This window comes from Toxotes jaculatrix, chromosome 9, assembly GCF_017976425.1.
Source record: "Toxotes jaculatrix isolate fToxJac2 chromosome 9, fToxJac2.pri, whole genome shotgun sequence".
Taxonomy (NCBI): Eukaryota; Metazoa; Chordata; class Actinopteri; family Toxotidae; genus Toxotes; species Toxotes jaculatrix.
This window is the reverse complement of record NC_054402.1, coordinates 2,930,512-2,953,374: the sequence shown is the minus strand read 5'-3', so window position 1 is coordinate 2,953,374 and position 22,863 is coordinate 2,930,512. Positions and strand designations below refer to the sequence as shown.

Sequence of the window (22,863 nt, the reverse complement as noted above, 5' to 3'; positions counted from 1 at the left end):
AGCATTGAAGAATCGACTGTTTCTTATGATGAAGTCTCCGACTATCAGGGTAGTCGGAGGAAAGAGTGGACGAGGCAGGGAAGAAGAGTGTGGCACCGTCTGTGGATCATCGGGGCTGCCTTGCTGAAGTGGTGGGCTGTTAGTCGGGGCTTGATCCACCAGCGCTGGCCGCTGGTCTTTCGGGATTATCGGTGTAGGGAGTCCGCCAGAACGTCTCAGAACCGCCTCCTTGAGAATTCTCAAGGAGGCGAAAGGAGAAAAGTACCTGTCGCTTCCATGCTACGATGGGGGGGAGGGCTTTAAAACTGGGCCAAATGTGATGGGCAGGTTTAGGTCCCGGGGCCTGATTGATGACCTGAATGAGCAGTGATCAGGTTCTGGGGCGATCAGCTGGATCTCATGGCTGCTGTTGTTTTTGTGTTGCATTTTGTGTTGTATTTCACATGTTGTAACTGTAGTCTGGACTCAGACCGAGCTGTGACAGAAAACTGGACCTCACGGCAGAGCAGACAGATCAGAGATCAGTTTCTTCCACCTGTGACTTCTGAGTTAAACACAGTAACATAGCTTTTCTCTCTTTGTAAACATTGTTGAGGACCTGGATGTCTATCTGAAGAGACTCCATCAGAGCTGTCGCTGGACAAACTGACCCGAGGTCTGTTGTTTACGCTCGGTGCGAGCTCCATGTTGTGGTGGGTCAGGTGTGAATACGAATCACAGGTTCGGATGCAGGAAGGGGTGCAGGCTAATGTACAGGGCCGACGGACAGTTTTTAATGTAGACAGTTAATGGAATAATCGTTAAGTTGTTTAAGTTAATCTGTGATGAAAGTGTTTCAGCGCATATCTTAATAAACTGTTTCCCATCATTTCTGATCCCACAGAAATCAGTGTCACTTCGCAGCCCAGTGAAACAATCCTCACACCTTTTTTATTTTCAAAATGTTTTTATTGAACAAATTCAGAATTAGAAGATTATTACAGTTACAGTAGTCATTTCCACACACGACTGATTCACTTCAAAGGTAAAAAAAAGGAAGGAAGATATTTCACACTCTCTGCAGGAACCTTTTGAGATGATTAGAGTATTGATTAATAACCTAATCTCAGCACAAACATTATTTTCTCTGATTCATAAACTGAGATAACTGATGATTTAACTGATGAATTCCAGTTGAATTAAATTCAATTCTTTTTTGCCATTATAGCTGCAAATGCTATAATATCCTTTAATTTATTGTTCACTGGTTTGTCATCGACTTGAACCCATAAAAGACATTTAGAAGATAAAGTCGCTTGTTTGTTTTTTTTTTTTTTTTCAGTTTTCCTTTGACATTGAAGTTTGTCGAACTCCTGGTCATCCTTCCCTGCGGACATTTTGTCAAGCTCTGATCAGTAAAAGAAACTAAACAATTTTGCTTTAATTTATAAAGTTTCTTCTGTTTTCCTTCTTGGTGAATGATTCATATCCACCACAGTTACCTGACGCAATATCAGACATTCAGAGGGTTATGAAACCTTCAGCGTTCATCATAAAAATCATCAGTCAGCATGTTTCATTAGCAGTGAGGTTTGCGGAAACTCACTTGTGTAATTTTATCTTTCATCATCTTGTTTATACTTTGGCGAATCTCTTTCATTTTAATGCCATAAATTATGGGATGGAGCAGAGGAGGGATGACAAAAAAATTTATACACGTCAAAACATTCACTGCCTTTGGAACTTCATAACTCAGGCGGTTATAGATGACACCAAAGAAGGACGCCACGGAGAAATTAATAAAGGTCACTAAGTGAGGGGTGCACGTCTGCAGCGCTTTCCTCTGCGACTCCTTCGAGGTTTTCAGGACCACAATGAAAATGTGAACGTATGACAGAATGACTAGAAAACAAGGGAAAATGATGGCACAGATAGCACAGCACAAACCGTACACGCTGATCAGAGTTGTCTTTGTACAAGAAAGGTTTGCAATCACCAGACTGTCGCATAAAAGCTTGTCGACCGTGTGTCTGCACAGTCTGAGTCTGGACGTCAGATACACCTGGACGGCCGAGGAGGAGCTGAGGACGAAGTAAACCCCCATCAGCATCAGTTTGACTTTAGCCGGCGTCATGATGGAGTGATACAGCAGAGGTTTACAGATGGAAACGTAACGATCGTAGGCCATCAGCGCTAAGATACAGAAGATGCAGCCGCCGTACACGTTGGTGAAAAACACCTGTGCTAAGCAGCCTTCCAGAGAAGTTTCCTGTCTGTTCGCTATGAGGTGTTTGATGATGTTCGGACACACAGAGGAGCTGCCCATCACCCCGCTCAGAGCCAGGTTCACTAACAGAACGTACATCGGTCTGTGAAGGCGAGGCTCCATGCAAATAACCACAACAAGGAAAAGGTTAATACACACACCTGAAACGTAGAGGACAAAGATACAAATGACCAGTGCAAAGTTGTACAGACCTAGAGAGCTATAGATTGTAAAGGTAATGGGGACTGTAGACACAGAGCTGTTCATAGTGAAACATCAAACACATACAGAAGAAAAAAAAAATCATCAAACAGCCGTGGACCTTTCACCAGCCTGCTCCGATTCGTACAGTTCAAGACAGAAAAGCAGATCTTTGGTTAAACATGATAAATAAGCCGGTGTTAATGTCCCAGCCAGCACTGTGTTTGATGTCAGCCTGATGCTTTCTCTTCTTCCTCCTCCTCCTCTTTGTCTGAATGAACTCGATCAGAGGCGTTGTTTTTATGAAGCTCTGGTATCCATCTCCGGCTTTTTCCTCTGGGCCGCTGACGTCAGCGTATCCAGAGCTGGACGCTTGTTTATGCATTTGTTTCTTATTTGTATTCATGTATTTACACATAATTATTTAGTTGCATTAAAGAAATTCAAGTTGTCTTCATGTGTTTAATAGGTGCAATAAGAAATTAGCACAGCAATGAAATGAGTAGTTCATAATTTATTATATATTCTTTATTTACTTCACCTAAGATATCCAGGCTTTTATTTTGAATTTCTTCAGACTGTAAGAGTCCTCCCTGTTTACCGGCTGCGTCCCATTTTAATTTTCTGTTGATAGAAACTCAATATATTTCATAAGTAAGGCAAAAGAAGGACATTAAGCCGCTTTAGTAAAATCTCTTTTCATGACCATCAGCCAACGAGGCATTTTATAAGTTGTAAATTATTTTTCATGTCACCTTTAGGTTGTTTGTATATGTTTTTATGTGATATTTGATGCGTTCAAATACAGTACAATACAATACAATACAATATTCTCACGGCGTGAAGACGTGAACATGGATGATTCAAAGCAGTAAACGCTCGTATTTGATGGAACTGACCTGCGTCTGTTGTTGTGAAAAGAGCTACATCAGCACTTCCTTCGTGTTTACCTGCTGCTTTGTTAAATTCAGTATAATGTTCATTTCAGCAGCACTAATTCGTCAGTACAGTGACAGGCTTATGTCATACTGAGCGCTGAGGCTGAAGTTGGGGTTTGGGCTTAGACTGAGAAACGTGGTGATAAATCCAAAATGGTGCTCCTTCTGTTCAAAGTGGAGTCACGGCAGATTCAGCCTGTGGACTTTGTGTTATTTACAGTAACTACTTTGCATTTTGATTCAGCTAATTTAGATAGAGAGTTTAGAGGTGCTGCTTTGAGGAGGCTGAGACTTTAGATGGAGCTGCTGTGTTGTTTCTCTGGGTATTGGCCTGGGTGGCAGGCTCAGTCTCAGCTGAGGCTCATGAAAGCACTGGATTCAGTTGTATGATGCAGAGACACTGTGTAAGATTCAGACAGTTCACCTTTATGAAATGCAGACAGAGGCAGGTAGGCGGTGTGGGGAAAAGTCCCCGTCGACATCTGGGTCTGCCAGACAGCGCAGCACTGTTTGGTAAAGTGTAAATTGAATTTGCCTCTCATTGAATCTGGCTCTGTACTGGCCTCATTCAGAAAAAAGTCTGAAGTGGAATGGTTCACACACACACACACACACACACACACACACACACACACACACACACACACACAGCAGTATGGTCACAATCAACAGTATTGTCAAACAGTATCTCATCGAATGAATTTATTTCTTTTTATCCACAGTGAGCGAATGTGTTTGTGGTCAGAAAACGTTTGTCGTCACGTTCTTTTCCCAAAGAGCAGACTTTTATACACAGTGCGAATTTTGGACATTTTCAGTCCGTACAGTAAAGGGTTGATGAGCGGCTGACACGTGAGCCAGTAGAGTGACAAAAAAATACGTAATGTTGTGGGTAAACTGCTCATATTAAACCTGCTCTGTAATATTTCAAAGGAACAGCCACAAGAGAAGTTGAGCAGGGACACGAGGTGAGGTGTGCAGGTGCTGACAGCTTTCTGTCTGGTCTGTTTGGAGCCTGAGAAACACACTTTAAGGATCCTCATGTAAGTGTAAAGGATCAGTGTCACTGGACATAAGACTGTGAGACAAGTTACAATGAGTCCATAGATGTTATTGACTCTGGTGTCAGAACAGGCCAGTTTGACGATAAAATAGTTGTCACAGTAAACTTTGGGAATGATGTTCCCACACAGCTGTAAAGAGACAGTCAGAAACAACCCGACGACAGTGGCAATCAGCGCGTATAACCAAACTAAAGCAATAAACATGGCGACCTTGTTAGCTGTCATCAGTCTGTTATACTGTAGAGGGTAACAGATAGCAAGATATCTGTCATAAGACATGACGGCTAAGGTCATAAATTCTATATGTCCATATGTATAAATATAGAAAACCTGCAGGAAGCAAAACCAAGCAGAAACAGTGTGAACGTCAGAGAGAATCTGAACCAGGAGGAATGGAAACAGCCCTGTGCTACCATACAGTTCATTTACAAACAGGCTGCACAGAAACAGGTACATAGGCTCATGTAAGCTTCTGTTCATACAGATGACCACAATCAGCAGCACATTGGCACAAAGGGCTGAAACGTATAAAATCATAATAATAAGAAAATAAAAGTATTTCAGCAGCCCAGTGTCAAAGTAGGCAGCGAGTGTGAAATATGAAACCTGTGTAGAGTTTTTCATGATCTGTCTTTGGCTTCATAAAATAATGATTAATACTGTTTAGTTAACAATCAGTGACGTTTAGAAATAAAATTCAATAAATGAAGTTTGTAAAATATAGTGCAGCTATCAGCCTGAGGTGTAAAACTCAAACCATACGAAATATAAACGTATGACTGTGATAATGAATCAGTTACACACAGACAGAAATCAGTGAACCGACACTAAACAGGCTGATTTTCCAAACTCACCGTGACCTTACTGCCAGTCATCGTACGGCTCAGGTTAGACACAGTGCAGTCCAACTGTGAGTCAGCTGAACTCAAACTGTGCTTCCACTTCCTTCGGAGTTTTAAGGACGGGGGACGCCCACAGCAGCAGTGTGATTTGAATACCCAGCAACACAACAGCTGATACTGATTTGAACAACTTTCAGAAAGTTTTCCAAAAAAAAAAAAATAGTGAGGGTGGTGTTGTGTGAGCTGAGTGTGGGATGTTAGAGAAGAGCTGTACCATGAGTTTACACATGAACCCCCACAGCTTTAACACTTTCTTCATCATAGCTGCCAGGGATCGGAACAGACTTCAGACCTGAAGCTCTCATCCATCATAGTTTCCTCTTTACGACGAGCATTGCAGCCTCACAGACACACGAGTGTGGCTGCGTTCATAGTCAGCATTTAGCACAGAGCTGCAGTCTGTGGAAAACCACAGCTGATATTTTGTTTTCCTCACATGTGGAGAGGAGAAATTATTTAGTATTTGGAAATACATCTCAGTGTAATCTAATCCAACTCCATCGATAACTATGGTGTCACTGCACCCTGGTCTCAGCTCCTCTCTGACTCTGTGTCAACAACAGTTAATAACTTTGAAGTAACTGAGTTTTGGTGCAGATTCCCTTTCAGAATCTTACTTTGAGGTTTGTGGACACGTTTTTCTACAAACCAAGCCTTTGGTTTGTGACAGTTTCTGATTCTTAGTGCGACAGACATGTTTCTTTTGGTACTGAAAAAGTATAGAGCTTCAAAACAGCAGCACTGATTATGAAACTGATTATTATTATTTCAGATTTTAATTTTAGAACATCTGATGCCGTCTGTCAGCGTCACACACCTGGGCTGAATATTTAAATAAAACCGTGTACATGGTGCTCCGCTGCAGATATTCTAATGTCCAAGTCTTAGTGACAAATGATAACAATGACTTCATGTTTTTCCAGACAGAGTTAAAAATGCTTAATCTTAAACTAATCAAGAGTAAACGGTTAAAAAAAATAAACCTGTTAATAAATGAGCCAAATCAGCATTTTTTAATTTGTTGTTTATTGATAAATATGAATGACACCGTTACAGTTTCCAACAGTATTGTCAAACAGTATCTCATCTAATGAATTTATTTCTTTTTATTCACAGTGAGCGAATGTGTTTGTGGTCAGAAAACGTTTGTCGTCACGTTCTTTTCCCAAAGAGCAGGTTTTTATACACAGTGCGAATCTTGGACATTTTCAGTCCGTACAGTAAAGGGTTGATGAGCGGCTGACATGTGAGCCAGTAGAGTGACAAAGAAATACGTAATATATTAGGTAAACTGTTCATATTAAACCTGCTCTGTAATATTTCAAAGAAACAACCAAAAGAGAAGTTGAGCAGAGAAATGAGGTGAGGTGTGCAGGTACTGACAGCTTTCTGTCTGGTCTGTTTGGAGCCTGAGAAACACACTTTAAGGATCCTCATGTAAGTGTAAAGGATTAAAAGAATGAGACCAAAGATTACTGTAAACGTGTAAACAAGTCCAATGCTGTTATTGATTGTGGTGTCAGAACAGGCCAGTTTGATGATGGAGTAATTGTCACAGTAAACTTTGTTGATGATGTTCCCACACAGCTGTAAAGAGGCAGTCAGACAGTACACTATGAAAGCATTTATAAGAAGAGGGTAAATCCATATTAGAGCAGTAAGCATGGCGATCTTGTTAAAAGTCATTCGTGTGTTATATTGTAGAGGGTGACAAATAGCAAGGTATCTGTCGTAAGACATGACGGCTAAGGTCATAAATTCTATACCTCCGTACGAATACAAACAAAGCACCTGCAGGAAACACAGAGAAGCAGAAACAGTGTGAACGTCAGAGAGAATCTGAACCAGGAGGAATGGAAACAGCCCTGTGCTACCATACAGTTCATTTACAAACAGGCTGCACAGAAACAGGTACATAGGCTCATGTAAGCTTCTGTTCATACAGATGACCACAATCAGCAGCACATTGGCACAAAGGGCTGAAACGTATAAAATCATAATAATAAGAAAATAAAAGTATTTCAGCAGCCCAGTGTCAAAGTAGGCAGCGAGTGTGAAATATGAAACCTGTGTAGAGTTTTTCATGATCCGTCTTTGGCTTCATAAAATAATGATTAATACTGTTTAGTTAGCAATCAATGAAGTTTAGAAATAAAGTTCAATAAATGAAGTTTGTAAAATATAGTACAGCTATCAGCCTGAGGTGTAAAACTCAAACCATACGAAATATAAACGTATGACTGTGATAATGAATCAGTTACACACAGACAGAAATCAGTGAACCGACACTAAACAGGCTGATTTTCCAAACTCACCGTGACCTTACTGCCAGTCATCGTACGGCTCAGGTTAGACACAGTGCAGTCCAACTGTGAGTCAGCTGAACTCAAACTGTGCTTCCACTTCCTTTGGAGTTTTAAGGACGGGGGACGCCCACAGCAGCAGTGTGATTTGAATACCCAGCAACACAACAGCTGATACTGATTTGAACAACTTTCAGAAACTATTTAAAAAAAAAAAAACAACAACAAAAAAAAAACAAAACAAAGTGAGGGTGTTGTGTGAGCTGAGTGTGGGATGTTGGAGACAGTTAATATTTTGTTTTCCTCACATGTGGAGAAGAAAAAATATTTAGTATTTGGAAATACATCTCAGTGTAATCTAATCCAACCCCATCAGTAACTATGGTGTCACTGCACCCTGGTCTCAGCTCCTCTCTGACTCTGTGTCAACAACAGTTAATAACTTTGAAGTAACTGAGTTTGGGTGCAGATTCCAAAATGATTCCTTTTTATTAGGGTTGGTTAACCGGTCCAATTTCCTGATTCGATTCGATTACGATTACTGAGGTCTAGATTCGATTACCAATCTATTATTGAGTTTCCATTTGACAACAGTAACCCAAAATGCACCATAAACGTATTGCACCATTTAAAAAAAACAGCTGCTGAATCACTCAACTTCTCTTTTATTGAGAAACATCTCAAAGCACCTTCAGCATTGTGTACATCTGTAACTTCCAAACTAGTTTTTTTTTGTTGTTGTTGTTGTTTTGTTTTTTAAAACTCGTTATTGATGTAGTCTTTCACTGGGGTTAATTGTGTTGTCACCTCGTGGACGTTGATTCGGTGGAGTGAGGCTTCAGGCGGTTGTCTCTGGATGGAAGCGCGACATGTGAGCCCTCATCCATCCATCCGTTTTCTACACCGCTTTATCCGTCAGGGCCGCGCCGGAGCTGGAGCCTATCCCAGCTGACAACGGGCGAGAGGCCCGGTTCACCCTGGACCGGTCGCCAGTCAATCGTAGGACCGACACGCAAAGACAGATAACTACACACAGATAACAATGTAAAGTAGCCAGTTAATCTAATGATCTTATTTTGGGGGGATTGTGGGAGGAAGCCGGAGTACCCGGAGAAAACCCACGCAGGCTCAGGGAGAACATGCAGACTCCACACAGAGGAGCTCAGACCGGGGTTCGAACCCGGAGCCCTCATGTTGCTGGTATTGCCACAGTACTTTAGCTTAGTGCGGCAAAGTTTGCAGACAACGTACGTCCTGTCGACGTGTTTAAAACTCCCGCCATGAAAACCAAAATGCCTCCACACGCTCGCTCTAAGCGCAGGTGGAGCTGGATGGATTGGCTGGTTGCCGGTTAATGGTTGGTTCGTCTCTCCTCTCGCTACCATAGTAAACTCGCTCGCTGGTTCAGTTACAGGGTGTTTTGTTATGATTGTTAGTCAACAGCTCCGCCTCGCGGTTAAAGCCTGTATGACAGACAGTGACTGGAGAATCACTGCAGTGTCATGTCATCATCTGCCGCTTATCTGGGTCCAGGCCCAGGCCCACAGTGCACCGAGGCAGTGTATAACAATAAGTGTGTACAATAAAAAACAAAAAACGATCTTTGGAAATGTAATAATCGACTCATAACCTTACATAATATAATCGTAATTAATCAATAAAAGATTCTTAGTATCTTACTTTGAGGTTTGTGAACATGAAAACCAAGCCTTTGGTTTGTGTCAGTTTCTGCATCTTAGTGCGACAGACATGTTTCTTTTGGTACTGAAAAAGTATAGAGCTTCAACACAGCAGCACTGTTTATGAAACTGATTATTATTATTTCAGATATTGTGCCTCTTGGTCTGTCATGTTAGAACCGAAGTCTAATTTTAGAACATCTGATGCCGTCTGTCAGTGTCACACACCTGGGCTGAATATTTAAATAAAACCGTGTACATGGTGCTCCGCTGCAGATATTCTAATGTCCAAGTCTTAGTGACAATCTTAAACTAAGCAAGAGTAAACAGGTAAAAATGAGTCAAATAGCATTTTTTAATTTGTTTTTTATTAATAAATATGAATGACACCGTTACAGTTTCCAACAGTATTGTCAAACAGTATCTCATCTAATGAATTTATTTCTTTTTATCCACAGTGAGCGAATGTGTTTGTGGTCAGAAAACGTTTGTCGTCACGTTCTTTTCCCAAAGAGCAGGTTTTTATACACAGTGCGAATCTTGGACATTTTCAGTCCGTACAGTAAAGGGTTGATGAGCGGCTGACATGTGAGCCAGTAGAGTGACAAAAAAATACGTAATATATTAGGTAGACTGTTCAAATTAAACCTGCCCTGTACTATTTCAAAGAAACAACCGCAAGAGAAGTTGAGCAGGGAAGTGAGGTGAGGTGTGCAGGTACTGACAGCTTTCTGTCTGGTCTGTTTGGAGCCTGAGAAACACACTTTAAGGATCCTCATGTAAGTGTAAAGGATTAAAAGAATGAGACCAAAGATTACTGTAAACATGTGAACAAGTCCAAAGACGTTGTTGACTGTGGTGTCAGAACAGGCCAGTTTGATGATATAATAGTTGTCACAGTAAACTTTGTTGATGATGTTCCCACACAGCTGTAAAGAGGCAGTCAGACAGTACACTATGAAAGCATTTATAAGAAGAGGGTAAATCCATATTAGAGCAGTAAGCATGGCGATCTTGTTAAAAGTCATTCGTGTGTTATATTGTAGAGGGTGACAAATAGCAAGGTATCTGTCGTAAGACATGATGGCTAAGGTCAGAAATTCTATACCTCCGTACGAATACAAACAAAACACCTGCAGGAAACACAGAGAAGCAGAAACAGTGTGAACGTCAGAGAGAATCTGAACCAGGAGCAATGGAAACAGCCCTGTGCTACCATACAGTTCATTTACAAACAGGCTGCACAGAAACAGGTACATAGGCTCATGTAAGCTTCTGTTCATACAGATGACCACAATCAGCAGCACATTGGCACAAATAATCGAACCATAAAAAGTCAGAGTGAACAAGAAATATAAGTATTTTAAAAGCCCCGTGTCAAAGTAGGCGCCGAGTGTAAAATATGAAACCTGTGTGGAGTTTATCATCATCGTCCTGTTTTTAGTTCCTTAAGCAAATATTAACATTGTTCAGGGGAGAAACACACAACAGCTGCTCGTGGCTTTGTGAGAGTGGATCAAGTTTAAATGCATAATTGTGATAAAAAGAATCAGTAACAAACAAACTCACTCCAGTGTAAAAACACACAACAGATTCATATGAATCGACACAAACGTCGCCGATATGTCTCACTCACCAATACCTTATCTAAACTCAGTACAGCCCAGGTAGTGACACCTCCCACTGATCTGCTCGCTTGATGCAGTCATATTGTGTCTCCGTCCAAGTGAGCTGAGACAGTCATTCTGTGGCTTTTAACCATTTCAAGTCAGGGGATGTCCCCCCTCCCCAGCAACCTCATTATCATATCACTCGCTCTGACTGATTCCCTGTCGAAGTCAGAGGAAAGACTGGAGGGACTGTCTGCTCATATTTCATTTTGTTTTGTTAATATTTTATTTTATTTTTGTTAGCACAGGTAGTGTCAGTGTCAGCTGTGAGACATACAATCAGTCCAACAGTGTAGTAAAGACATGGTCTTGACGGCTGTTGTAACGACCTGTATACCATTGATAAATAAGCAGTGAACTGATTCTGAATTTATTAATGAACGTTTTATAATTTGTCCATCTCTCCAAACCTTTGCACATTAGAATTTCTGAACAAACAGGAACTTTTGAACCGAAAAAACTGCTGATGATTTTCATATTTTTTGATATAATTCATCCAAAACTGCTGCTGCTGCTGCAGCAGCAATAACAAGGAGTTATTGTGCCTTTAGCAGTGCGTCACACTGACATTCCCTTAATTCTGTATATTTCATTTTATTCGAGATGAGAATTCTTTTGATTTGCCTGACAAAGTTTGTAGTCTACAGTTTTTTCCCAGAGAGCAGACTTTTACACAGGATTCGTATTTTGTGTATTTTCAGTCCGTATATCAGAGGATTGAAGAGCGGCTGACAGGTGAGCCAGTACAACGATAAAAAGATGCGCAGCGGAACGGGCACGCTGCTCATGTCGAACCTGCTCTGTAATATTTCAAAGAAAACTCCAAAAGAGAAGTTGAGCAGGGAAGCGAGGTGAGGTGTGCAGGTACTGACAGCTTTCTGTCTGGTCTGTTCTGAACCAGAGAAACACACTTTAAGGATCCTCATGTAGGTGTAAAGGATTAAAACTATAAGACCCAGGATTATAGAAAACATATAAACAAGTCCGAAGATGTTGTTGACTGTGGTGTCAGAACAGGCCAGTTTAACGATGGAGTAGTTGTCACAGTAAACTTTGTTGATGATGTTCCCACACGGCTGTAAAGGGACAGTCAGAGACACCGTGACACTAATGGCAAACAAAGAGTATAACCAACTTAAAGCAATGAGCATGGCGACCTTGTTAGCTGTCATCAGCCTGTTATACTGCAGAGGATAACAGATAGCAAGATATCTGTCATAAGACATGACGGCTAAGGTCATAAATTCTGTATGTCCATACGTATGCACACAGAAAATCTGCAGGAAACACAGAGAAGCAGAAACAGTGTGAACGTCAGAGAGAATCTGAACCAGGAGCAATGGAAACAGCCCTGTGCTACCAAGCAGTTCATTTACAAACAGGCTGCACAGAAACAGGTACATAGGCTCATGTAAGCTTCTGTTCACACAGATGACCACAATCAGCAGCACATTGGCACAAAGGATTAAAAAATATAAAGACAAGACCATCATAAAGAACAGGTATTTAAACAGCCCCGTGTCGAAGTAGGCAGCGAGCGTGAAATGTGAAACCTGTGTAGAGTTTATCATCCTCCTGCTTCTGGTTCACAAAGAAACTATTAAGCATGTTCAGTGGGTGATAACAGAGCAATAATGTGCAGCTGAAGTAAACACACAACAGATTCACTGTCATAAACAGAAATGGCTGAAATCATGCAAACTCACCACTTAACTCCAATCAAAATCGGCATAATGCTGAGAGGTTAGAGAACACAGTACATGACGCTGTGAGACTCAGTGATCAGACTGCGTCCCTTTTATCTGAGCTGAGACACTGGCTCTTCTTCTTTTATCCTCTTCTTCTTCAGGGAGGGGACGCCCACAGCAGCACTCTGAATCCATCGTGATCTGTTTTTTTTCTTTTTTTTTTTTTTTTAAATTACAAAATCAGTTTTATGTAGGTTATATGATTTATTGAAGTGTTAGAGCCAAACGTATCATAGTTTTAGACATACCCACAAATACTGAGGACAGATTTTTAAATTTACACAAAAACAAAAATTGACACAAAAACAGAAACCCTTTAAGCAGAACTCTGGAAACTGTGTCTGGTGAACATCAGCTGGGGCTCATCACCTGACCATCCCTAAAACCATACACAACAACCAGACGCATGTTTGGTCCAGACACTACACGTCCAGTCTGACAGAGCGTACGAGGCCTGTCCAAGAAGCTGGAACTGCTCCAAGGAAGCTTCTATATAGTACTAAATGAAGGGTCTGAATACTTTTAGTACTTAGTTGCTGAATTTCTCTTCTAATAAACAATTGTCCATAACACCATGTTTGTTTAGTTCTTAGAGTACCAGAACACCTCGGGTCAAAGGTCGTTAATCAACTTAGTGGCTATGTAATCAGATTTGGAGTGTTTTGTGTATCTACAGCAATGAAAAACAAGTGTACACCTGTGGTACCTGTCGCAGTGAGCTCAGTCTGCTGCTCTGGGCGTCTCCGAACGCAAAGGTTAAAAGAAGCAGAAGCAGAGTTTCAGCTCAGTCAAAAGAGGCGAATGGTGCGACCCACACACGCGTCATAACCTGGGTTCTGTCTCATTTTAGTGTTATAGAGACTTTAGATAGGGGAATGGTGAGTTTGTGAAAGTTGTCTCTGTTGTCGACAATGAATGTTTTTACTGTGCCAAGTCTGAATATTCTGAATGTGTTTGCTACTTTAACACAGAGCTTATAGTTTAAGTTTTACTGAAGCAAAATGTAACACAGCCTGTGCGTTCCTTCGTCCTCATCATCCTCCTTTATGAAGCAAAAGGAGAATGATGATAAACTACACACAGGTTTCATATTTCACACTCGCTGCCTACTTTGACACTGGGCTTTTAAGATACTTATATTTCATGATCATTATATCTTTATATGTTTTTATAGTTGGTGCCAATGTGCTGCTGATTGTGGTCATCTGTATGAACAGAAGCTTACATGAGCCTATGTACCTGTTTGTGTGCAGCCTGTTTGTAAATGAACTGTATGGTAGCACAGGGCTGTTTCCATTCCTCCTGGTTCAGGTTCTCTCTGACGTTCACACTGTTCCTTCTTGGTTTTGTTTCCTGCAGAATTATTTATTATTCTCATACGGAGGTGTAGAATATTTAAGCTTAGCCATCATGTCTTACGACAGATACCTGGCTATTTGTCACCCTCTACAATACAGCACCCAAATGACAGGGAACAAAATTGCCAAACTTATTGCTGTAACATGGGTTTGCCCTTTGCTTCTGTGCATGATATCCTTCAGTCACTCCTTACAGCTGTGTGGGAACATCATCAACAAAGTTTACTGTGACAACTACTCCATCGTCAAACTGGCCTGTTCTGACACCACAGCCAACAACATCTACGGACTCTTTGCTACGTCGCTCTCGATCTTTTGCCCTCTGATCCTAATCTTCTACACCTACATGAGGATCCTTAAAGTGTGTTTCTCAGGCTCCAAACAGACCAGACAGAAAGCTGTCAGCACCTGCACACCTCACCTCGCTTCTCTGCTCAACTTCTCTTGCGGGGCTTGTTTTGAGATTTTACAGAGCAGGTTCAACATGAACAGTTTACCCAACATTTTGAGAATTATTTTGTCATTATACTGGCTCACGTGCCAGCCGCTCGTCAACCCTTTGCTGTATGGTCTAAATCTGTCCAAAATCCGTATCATCTGTAAAAGCCTTGTCTTTGCTGCATTGTAGGACACTGATGTAATGTCCAGCAGATTTCAGTGTTTCCCAGACACTGATTAAGGTCTAAACTAAAAACACTTTAAATTCAGCAGTGCAACTGCTGTGTGAGTAGATCATTTATTTGTCAAGGCCTGTTTCAATTGAATCCACTTTTTTTTCTTTGTTTTTTTGCACAATGCTGTGTTTTGAAATGCATTTCCACAAAGATGTGTGAAATAAAGTAATAACGATACAACACACCTTTTATTGGGAAGGGGAACATTGCTATTTGCTCAGCCTGAATAACAATAGAACAGAGCAGAATGCAGTGTCAGCATTTACCAGAAAATGTGTCTGAGGACTATTTTTTTAAATCCATTTTTAAAATTAAAAATAATAATGCAGTTCAATTAGAATGATTCTATGGATGATTTTATTCAGGAATCATAGATGCTCTAAATAACCTTTCATGGGGCTTCTGTGTTTAAAGGCTTAAACTTAGTTTAGAAATCTCCTACAGTCTCAGAAAGTCAGATGTGAGTCCAGTCTGATGAAAGTGGAATTGCTTTTATCTTATTCCACAACCTTTTTAGGATCCTTACATAAACACACATGTAATTTATGTACATAAATATGTCTCTCTCTATATATATACACCCCTTATTATACCTCTCTAGACATATGCATGAAGTTTGTGTTTCTTTTTGGATTTGATTATACAATTTACGATTGTATTATTTTTTACAATAGTTTTTTTTTTAAGAACCTCAGAAAAAGCAGTGATGTTGTGGCCAGTTTAGCTTCCACAAAGACAGTAAAGTCGACCTGATTATTTTCCATAGTAACAGGGAATTTAAGTTTCAGTGTTGTGATAGAACTTTATCCATCATTCAACGCATGAAGACATGAAAAGACAAAAACATCACCAGTTCATAACGCCACAGCCAGAGGAAGCATCATCCATCCATGTCAGTGACTGAGGCACCGACAGGAAGCTGTGATGTAAAGGTGTGATGGGGTCAGAGGTCATTAAATGGATTGTTACATGTGTAACTATGGTTCTCTGAATGAACAAAGTCAGGCCTTTGTGGTAGAGCAGTTGGACAGAAGCCACTTGGTCACAGCCTGTGTGGAGTGTGAAACTCTTGGTGTTTACAAATGTAATGTAGTTTCTGTTTTGAATGTTTGGACTGTATATTCAGGTGGTTGTGCTCTCAGGTGTCCAGCAGAAAATGCAAAAGTGTGTATTTTTCTTTGTATTTACTTTCTATCTTGGCCCATTGTGTAAAAGAAAACTTTTCTCGGGCGTGAAGCAGCACATTGGCACAAAGAATGAAAATATATAAAGACGTGACCATCATAAAGAACAGGTATTTAAACAGCCCTGTTTCAAAGTAGGCAGCAGACCATCCCTAAAACCATCAGGACCACCCCTGGCGTGGTGAGAGGTCGCTGACAGAGGACAGTGACCTGAAGCCAAGACCAGGCTGGAGACGCATGTTTGACTGACCCTGAGAGGCCTGGCCAAGGCCCAGACACTTCACATCCAGTCTGACAGAGCGTGAGAGGATCTGCTTATAAGCTGACAAACCAAAACCAAAATCCAGGAGATCAGAGCTTGTAGAGGCCTGTCCAAGAAGCTGGAACTGCTCCAAGGAAGCTTCTATAGAATACTAAATGAAGGGTCTGAATACTTTTAGTACTTAGTTGCTGAATTTCTCTTCTAATAAACAATTGTCCATAACACCATGTTTGTTTAGTTCTTAGAGTACCAGAACACCTCGGGTCAAAGGTCGTTAATCAACTTAGTGGCTATGTAATCAGATTTGGAGTGTTTTGTGTATCTACAGCAATGAAAAACAAGTGTACACCTGTGGTACCTGTCGCAGTGAGCTCAGTCTGCTGCTCTGGGCGTCTCCGAACGCAAAGGTTAAAAGAAGCAGAAGCAGAGTTTCAGCTCAGTCAAAAGAGGCGAATGGTGCGACCCACACCGCGTCATAACCTGGGTTCTGTCTCATTTTAGTGTTATAGAGACTTTAGATAGGGGAGACATTAGATAGTTTGTGAAAGTTGTCTCTGTTGTATTGTTAACAATGCATGTTTTTACTGTGCCAAGTCTGAATATTCTGAATGTGTTTGCTACTTTAACACAGAGCTTATAGTTTAAGTTTTACTGAAGCAAAATGTAACACAGCCTGTGCGTTCCTTCGTCCTCATCATCCTCCTTTATGAAGCGAAAGGAGAATGATGGTGAACTACACACGGGTTTCATATTTCACACTCGCTGCCTACTTTGACACTGGGCTTTTAAGATACTTATATTTCATGATCATTTTATCTTTATATGTTTTTATAGTTGGTGCCAATGTGCTGCTGATTGTGGTCATCTGTGTGAACAGAAGCTTACATGAGCCTATGTACCTGTTTGTGTGCAGCCTGTTTGTAAATGAACTGTATGGTAGCACAGGGCTGTTTCCATTCCTCCTGGTTCAGGTTCTCTCTGACGTTCACACTGTTCCTTCTTGGTTTTGTTTCCTGCAGAATTATTTATTATTCTCATACGGAGGTGTAGAATATTTAAGCTTAGCCATCATGTCTTACGACAGATACCTGGCTATTTGTCACCCTCTACAATACAGCACCCAAATGACAGTGAACAAAATTGCCAAACTTATTGCTGTAACATGGTTTTGCCCTTTGCTTCTGTGCATGATATCCTTCAGTCACTCCTTACAGCTGTGTGGGAACATCATCAACAAAGTTTACTGTGACAGCTACTCCATCGTCAAACTGGCCTGTTCTGACACCACAGCCAACAACATCTACGGACTCTTTGTTACGTCGCTCTCGATCTTTTGCCCTCTGATCCTAATCTTCTACACCTACATGAGGATCCTTAAAGTGTGTTTCTCAGGCTCCAAACAGACCAGACAGAAAGCTGTCAGTACCTGCACACCTCACCTCGCTTCCCTGCTCAACTTCTCTTGCGGGGCTTGTTTTGAGATTTTACAGAGCAGGTTCAACATGAACAGTTTACCCAACATTTTGAGAATTGTTTTGTCATTATACTGGCTCACGTGCCAGCCGCTCGTCAACCCTTTGCTGTATGGTCTAAATCTGTCCAAAATCCGTATCATCTGTAAAAGCCTTGTCTTTGCTGCATTGTAGGACACTGATGTAATGTCCGGCCTTTATGCTAGAGCAGCTGGACAGAAGCCACTTGGTCACAGCCTGTGTGGAGTGTGAAACTCTTGTTTACAAATGTAATGTAGTTTCTGTTTTGAATGTTTGGACTGTATATTCAGGTGGTTGTGCTCTCAGGTGTCCAGTGAGTTCTTACTCAGGCAGAATCAGCAAAATACATAAAGCAGTTAAGTGTAAAGTTTATTTTTTTTATATTAACCATTTATAAATAACATTGACACAGATGAAGTGGACACAGTTTACAAAACCTGTATTTCAGAGACTCAAATGTTCCATAAAGAGACAGTAAAGTCAAAAGTGTGTGTTTTTCTTTATATTTACTTTCTATCTTTGTCCACTGTGTAAAAGAAAACTTTTCTCAGGTGTGAATTAGAAACCAGGATCAACCAGTGGCTCTTATGATAATGAGCTCAGTCGGCTGCTGTGGGTGTCTCCTGATTTGAAAAGGTTAAAAGAAGCAGAGGCAGAGTTTCAGCTCCGTCATGGTGGAGTCACAGTGTGACTGCAGTAGGTGGATGTTAGGATTCACACAGTGTCATAAGCCCTGTAGTGTCATGACTTAGTGTGAGCCAGTACAGCTGGGAAATGGTAAATCTGGGGAATTCTTTTATTAATATTAATTTTCTTTACTGTTGGTAAATTTTTGTACTGTGGGTGTTTGATGCTGTAGCTGCTCACAGTTCTAAACCTTTATAGATTTGACTAAACTTTCAGAAGAGTTGTGTCATTACTGATTTATGAGCCGGAGGGATCATGGTGAACTCCACACAGGTTTCACATTTCACACTCGCTGCCTACTTTGACACTGGGGTTTTCAAATATTTATATTTTACTGTAATTATGTCGTTATATCTTTTAATCCTTTGTGCCAATGTGCTGCTGATTGTGATCATCTGTGTGAACAGAAGCTTACATGAGCCTATGTACCTGTTTCTGTGCAGCCTGTTTGTAAATGAACTGTATGGTAGCACAGGGCTGTTTCCATTGCTCCTGGTTCAGGTTCTCTCTGATGTTCACACTGTTTCTTCTTCGTTTTGTTTCCTGCAGATTTTCTGTGTTTACTCTTATGCTTGTGTCGAATATTTCATCTTAGCCGTCATGTCTTATGACAGATACCTGGCTATCTGTTACCCTCTGCAGTATAACTCACTAATGACAACTAAAAAAGTTGCAGTGCTTATTGTTGTTGCATGGTTATTCCCTTGTCTTGCCATTGTTTTCTTGATATCACTGAGTGCACCGTTACAGCTGTGTGGGAACATCATTAACAAAGTTTTCTGTGGAAACTACTCCATTGTTAAACTGGCCTGTTCTGACACCAGAGTCAATAACATCTATGGACTCTTTTACACAGTTATCTCAGTCATCGTTCCGCTCATTTTAATCCTTTACACTTACATGAGGATCCTTAAAGTGTGTTTCTCAGGCTCCAAACAGACCAGACAGAAAGCTGTCAGTACCTGCACACCTCACCTCGCTTCCCTGCTCAACTTCTCCTTTGGTTGTTGTTTTCAAATATTCCAAAGCAGATTTGAGATGAGCGACGTGCCCAATATTCTGAGCATTTTATTGTCATTATACTTCCTAACCTGCCAGCCTCTGTTTACCCCTGTACTGTACGGGCTGAAAATGTCCAAAATCTACATCATATGTAAACGTGTGCTGTGCGGTCAGGTGTAGCTCAGCCAGCAGATCTGTGCAGTTCAACTTTACAGACATGAAAAAGAAATAAATGAATTCTCTCCTCTCTTGACCAGTGTTAACAGTAACGGCGTCTCTGGTTTAATGTCTTTGTACTTTGTGAAAGGTGAAGTTATGTTTCCCTTTTTCACTAGATGTGAGAGACATGGTGGGATAAGTGCATTCAGCTTCCATAGGAAGAGAAACTAGATGCAAACACGTGCTGAGATTTTTATTCCTTGTTTTTAAAAACTTAGACGTCAGTATCCTCTTCTCTCTCTGTCCCCCTGTTCTGTTGTTTGTTTCTGAACTGCCTGAGAGCAAAGGAAAACCAGTCAAATTCCTTATTTATGTGCACAAACTGGGCCAATAAAACTGATTCTTTAAAATGTAAAAATTAGTGAAAAGGCGACAAACACTCCGCAGAGTGAGACTGAAGACTGAAGAACGTGATGGTTTAAAGCATCAGTCTGTGCAGCTGTTGGTCCAGACACCACATGAGCAGCATATGAGCGGGTGTGAGATTTCTCTCTCTCTCTGTCTGAGAACATTAAGCCCAGGAGAAGCTAAGGCTGTAAACATCCTGCTGGTGTGATGGGGTTTGCCTTGGCGACCCGTCTCATTGGTTCCTTAAGAGTCTGAACCGCAGTGTTTCTCTGTTTTGTTGTTTGTGAGACAGAGGGATGGTGGAAAGATTCACCTTATGTTATTACTGAATCTGAGTGCAGTCTGCGGCCACAGTATTTACGTCGTCGTGCAAATGGTGCATCTCAGGTCAAAGGACCTGACGCACGATAATTCAGACAGAAAACAAGTGAAGTAACTAAAGAAGAGCAGCAGCAGTGAAAAGAAAAAGCATAACAACGTCACATTAACAACCTCTGAGGAGCCAGAATAAATAATAAGTAATAATAATAAATCAAATCACATGTTTTCAGATGCACAGTTAACGAGAAACATCAGTGTTTCTAAATGTTGTACAAAGGCGACTGGAGTTCGTCACTGAAGAAATCTTTGGGATGAGAAGTGAAGCGAGTCCAGACGCCTTTGTTTAGCATTTAGAAACAGGATGATGTGGAAGACTGAGAACCTTCACAGACAACGGACATCAGTGCTGTTTAGAGCAGAGGCTTCAGTTTATTTTATATTATCTGACGAGACACATACATCTCACAGAGGATCTGCACAGAACAGATTTTTACACACTTTTAGTTCATACATGACCACGTTAAAGGTGCTATATGTACATTTTGGCTATTGCTACATAGCCAACGTTAACATTAACAGCTGTCTCCAGCAGTGGAAAGTAAACAACCATCTCTTCTTTTGTTTCACTGAAGTTAGCATGCTAACCAGCTAGCCCCGGCCCATTGTGCTACACCACTTTGTGATAGTGAGTCACTGTAGCGTCCAGTCTGCCCTCAGTTCAGCATGAGAGGATGAAGAAGCGGCGCAGCCCAGAGGATGTGTTCTCTCGTTTTGTAAATGAAACCACCAGAACCCACATTCAGCTGCAGAGAAAACCCACATATAGCCCCTTTAAAGAGAAGCTGGCATGGAGAAAGTTCTGAGATTTAAAAAAAATAAACTTTAACACATATGGTGCCGTGTTTCCATCACATCTGTTCAATAAAATCTGAAAACAATCGCCAACAGAAAAGCAGATAGTGACAGATTTAAAGGATTAAAATTAAAGGACCAAACACTGAGAAAAGTGACAGAGTCCAGACTTTACTCTGAGCATGTTCCCACACAGCTGTGAGGAAGATACTGCCATAAGAACTACATGGAAAAGAATAAACACAGCAGCTGTGCTGTATGCCATGTGTTATATTGCAGAGGACAAGAGACAGAAAGGTATCTAACAAAAGACATTATGGACACAATGGACATATATGTTACGGATTTTAGACAGTTTAAGTCCATACATGACGGGGTTAAAGAGCGGCTGGCATGTTAGGAAGTATAATGATAGAAATATTCGCAGCATGTTGGGCACACTGCTCATATCAAACCTGCTCTGTAATATTTCAAACCAAACCCCAAAAGAAAAGTTGAGCAGAGAAGCGAGGTGAGGTGTGCAGGTACTGACAGCTTTCTGTCTGGTCTGTTTGGAGCCTGAGAAACACACTTTAAGGATCCTCATGTAAGTGTAAAGGATTAAAATGAGCGGAACGATGATTGAGATAACTGTGTAAATGAGTCCGTAGATGTTATTGACTCTGGTGTCAGAACAGGCCAGTTTAACAACAGAATAATTGTCACAATAAACTTTGCTAATGATGTACCCACAAAGCTGTAATGGTGCAGTCAGTGATATCAAGACAACAATGGCAAGAAAAGGGGATAACCACGAAGCAACAATAAGCACTGCAACTTTTTTAGTTGTCATTAGTGTGTTATACTGCAGAGGATAACAGATAGCCAGGTATCTGTCATAAGACATGACGGATAAGCTGAAAAATTCTACACTTCCATATGAATACAAACAAAAAATTTGCAGGAAACACAGAGAAACAGAAACAGTGTGAACGTCAGAGAGAACCTGAACCAGGAGCAATGGAAACAGCCCTGTGCTACCATACAGTTCATTTACAAACAGGCTGCACAGAAACAGGTACATAGGCTCATGTAAGCTTCTGTTCATACAGATGACCACAATCAGCAGCACATTGGCACAAAGGATTAAAAGATATAACAATATAATTATAGTGAAACATAAATATTTGAAAACCCCAGTGTCAAAGTAGGCAGCGAGTGTGAAATGTGAAACCTGTGTGGAGTTCACCTTCATCCTCACTTGCAAAACAGTCATAATGCTGATCAGTGGAACAACTAACTACACAAATGTAAATCTTACATTTCAATGCACTTTTGTTTTCAGCAAGTGATGAAACCATCAAACACACTTATTGTGGTTTGTATTAAAATCACGATCAAGAGCTTAAATGTTTCTAAAAGTTGTAAAACTTAGTTTGAGTGTGAATCAAAGCGAGTCTCTGCTGACTGAGATCAAACTCTGCTTCTGCCTCTTTTAACCTTTTCAAGACAGAGACGCCCACAGCATACGTGTGTGTGTGTGTGTGTGTGTGTGAAACTTATGAACAGCTAACTGAATACCCGAGATGAAAGTTACAGCAGGGGCAAAGTCAGTACCAGAGAGTTAGCTTTTTCTAAATTTAGCTAACACTACCTAGCAGCTAGCTTCCACTTGATGTAGCATTGTTTGTTTATCTGTGTAGTTGTTTCCGTTTTTCTGTCGCAGACACTGCA

At 40.9% G+C, this 22,863-nt stretch overlaps 9 protein-coding genes across 9 annotated transcripts; 3 read left to right on the top strand and 6 right to left on the bottom strand.

The window, feature by feature from the left end:
• Positions 1–1,558: 1,558 nt before the first annotated feature.
• Positions 1,559–2,512, bottom strand: LOC121187241 (olfactory receptor 5AN1). The gene has a single exon (XM_041046415.1). It carries the CDS (start codon positions 2,510–2,512, stop codon positions 1,559–1,561), a length of 954 nt encoding a protein of 317 aa, XP_040902349.1.
• Positions 2,513–4,142: 1,630 nt separating this feature from the next.
• Positions 4,143–5,096, bottom strand: LOC121187239 (olfactory receptor 4L1-like). Its single transcript, XM_041046410.1, has one exon. It carries the CDS (start codon positions 5,070–5,072, stop codon positions 4,143–4,145), a length of 930 nt encoding a protein of 309 aa, XP_040902344.1. The 5' UTR covers positions 5,073–5,096.
• A 1,406-nt stretch (positions 5,097–6,502) lies between these two features.
• Positions 6,503–7,459, bottom strand: LOC121187236 (olfactory receptor 5F1-like). Its single transcript, XM_041046408.1, has one exon. The coding sequence runs from the start codon at positions 7,433–7,435 to the stop codon at positions 6,503–6,505; it is 933 nt and encodes a 310-aa protein (XP_040902342.1). The 5' UTR covers positions 7,436–7,459.
• Positions 7,460–9,805: 2,346 nt separating this feature from the next.
• On the top strand, positions 9,806–14,736 carry LOC121187215 (olfactory receptor 10A3-like). Its single transcript, XM_041046376.1, has 2 exons — positions 9,806–9,822; positions 13,809–14,736. The coding sequence occupies exon 2, from the start codon at positions 13,813–13,815 to the stop codon at positions 14,734–14,736; it is 924 nt and encodes a 307-aa protein (XP_040902310.1). The 5' UTR covers positions 9,806–9,822; positions 13,809–13,812.
• LOC121187235 (olfactory receptor 5F1-like) lies at positions 9,827–10,786 on the bottom strand. Its single transcript, XM_041046407.1, has one exon. It carries the CDS (start codon positions 10,760–10,762, stop codon positions 9,827–9,829), a length of 936 nt encoding a protein of 311 aa, XP_040902341.1. The 5' UTR covers positions 10,763–10,786.
• LOC121187214 (olfactory receptor 142-like) lies at positions 11,644–12,573 on the bottom strand. Its single transcript, XM_041046375.1, has one exon. The coding sequence runs from the start codon at positions 12,571–12,573 to the stop codon at positions 11,644–11,646; it is 930 nt and encodes a 309-aa protein (XP_040902309.1).
• A 2,208-nt stretch (positions 14,737–16,944) lies between the features above and the next one.
• LOC121187575 (olfactory receptor 10A3-like) lies at positions 16,945–17,874 on the top strand. The gene has a single exon (XM_041046880.1). It carries the CDS (start codon positions 16,951–16,953, stop codon positions 17,872–17,874), a length of 924 nt encoding a protein of 307 aa, XP_040902814.1. The 5' UTR covers positions 16,945–16,950.
• A 789-nt stretch (positions 17,875–18,663) lies between these two features.
• On the top strand, positions 18,664–19,590 carry LOC121187401 (olfactory receptor 11A1-like). Its single transcript, XM_041046617.1, has one exon. It carries the CDS (start codon positions 18,664–18,666, stop codon positions 19,588–19,590), a length of 927 nt encoding a protein of 308 aa, XP_040902551.1.
• Positions 19,591–21,451: 1,861 nt separating this feature from the next.
• Positions 21,452–22,405, bottom strand: LOC121187234 (olfactory receptor 11A1-like). The gene has a single exon (XM_041046406.1). It carries the CDS (start codon positions 22,403–22,405, stop codon positions 21,452–21,454), a length of 954 nt encoding a protein of 317 aa, XP_040902340.1.
• Between the last annotated feature and the right edge of the window lie 458 nt (positions 22,406–22,863).

Excerpts from the sequence above, each read along its gene's own strand:
- LOC121187235 (XM_041046407.1), bottom strand. The coding sequence starts at position 10,762 with ATGATGATAAACTCCACACAGGTTTCATATTTTACACTCGGCGCCTAC.
- LOC121187241 (XM_041046415.1), bottom strand. The coding sequence starts at position 2,512 with ATGAACAGCTCTGTGTCTACAGTCCCCATTACCTTTACAATCTATAGC.
- LOC121187236 (XM_041046408.1), bottom strand. The coding sequence starts at position 7,435 with ATGAAAAACTCTACACAGGTTTCATATTTCACACTCGCTGCCTACTTT.
- LOC121187239 (XM_041046410.1), bottom strand. The coding sequence starts at position 5,072 with ATGAAAAACTCTACACAGGTTTCATATTTCACACTCGCTGCCTACTTT.
- LOC121187575 (XM_041046880.1), top strand. The coding sequence starts at position 16,951 with ATGATGGTGAACTACACACGGGTTTCATATTTCACACTCGCTGCCTAC.
- LOC121187401 (XM_041046617.1), top strand. The coding sequence starts at position 18,664 with ATGGTGAACTCCACACAGGTTTCACATTTCACACTCGCTGCCTACTTT.
- LOC121187215 (XM_041046376.1), top strand. The coding sequence starts at position 13,813 with ATGATGATAAACTACACACAGGTTTCATATTTCACACTCGCTGCCTAC.
- LOC121187234 (XM_041046406.1), bottom strand. The coding sequence starts at position 22,405 with ATGACTGTTTTGCAAGTGAGGATGAAGGTGAACTCCACACAGGTTTCA.
- LOC121187214 (XM_041046375.1), bottom strand. The coding sequence starts at position 12,573 with ATGATAAACTCTACACAGGTTTCACATTTCACGCTCGCTGCCTACTTC.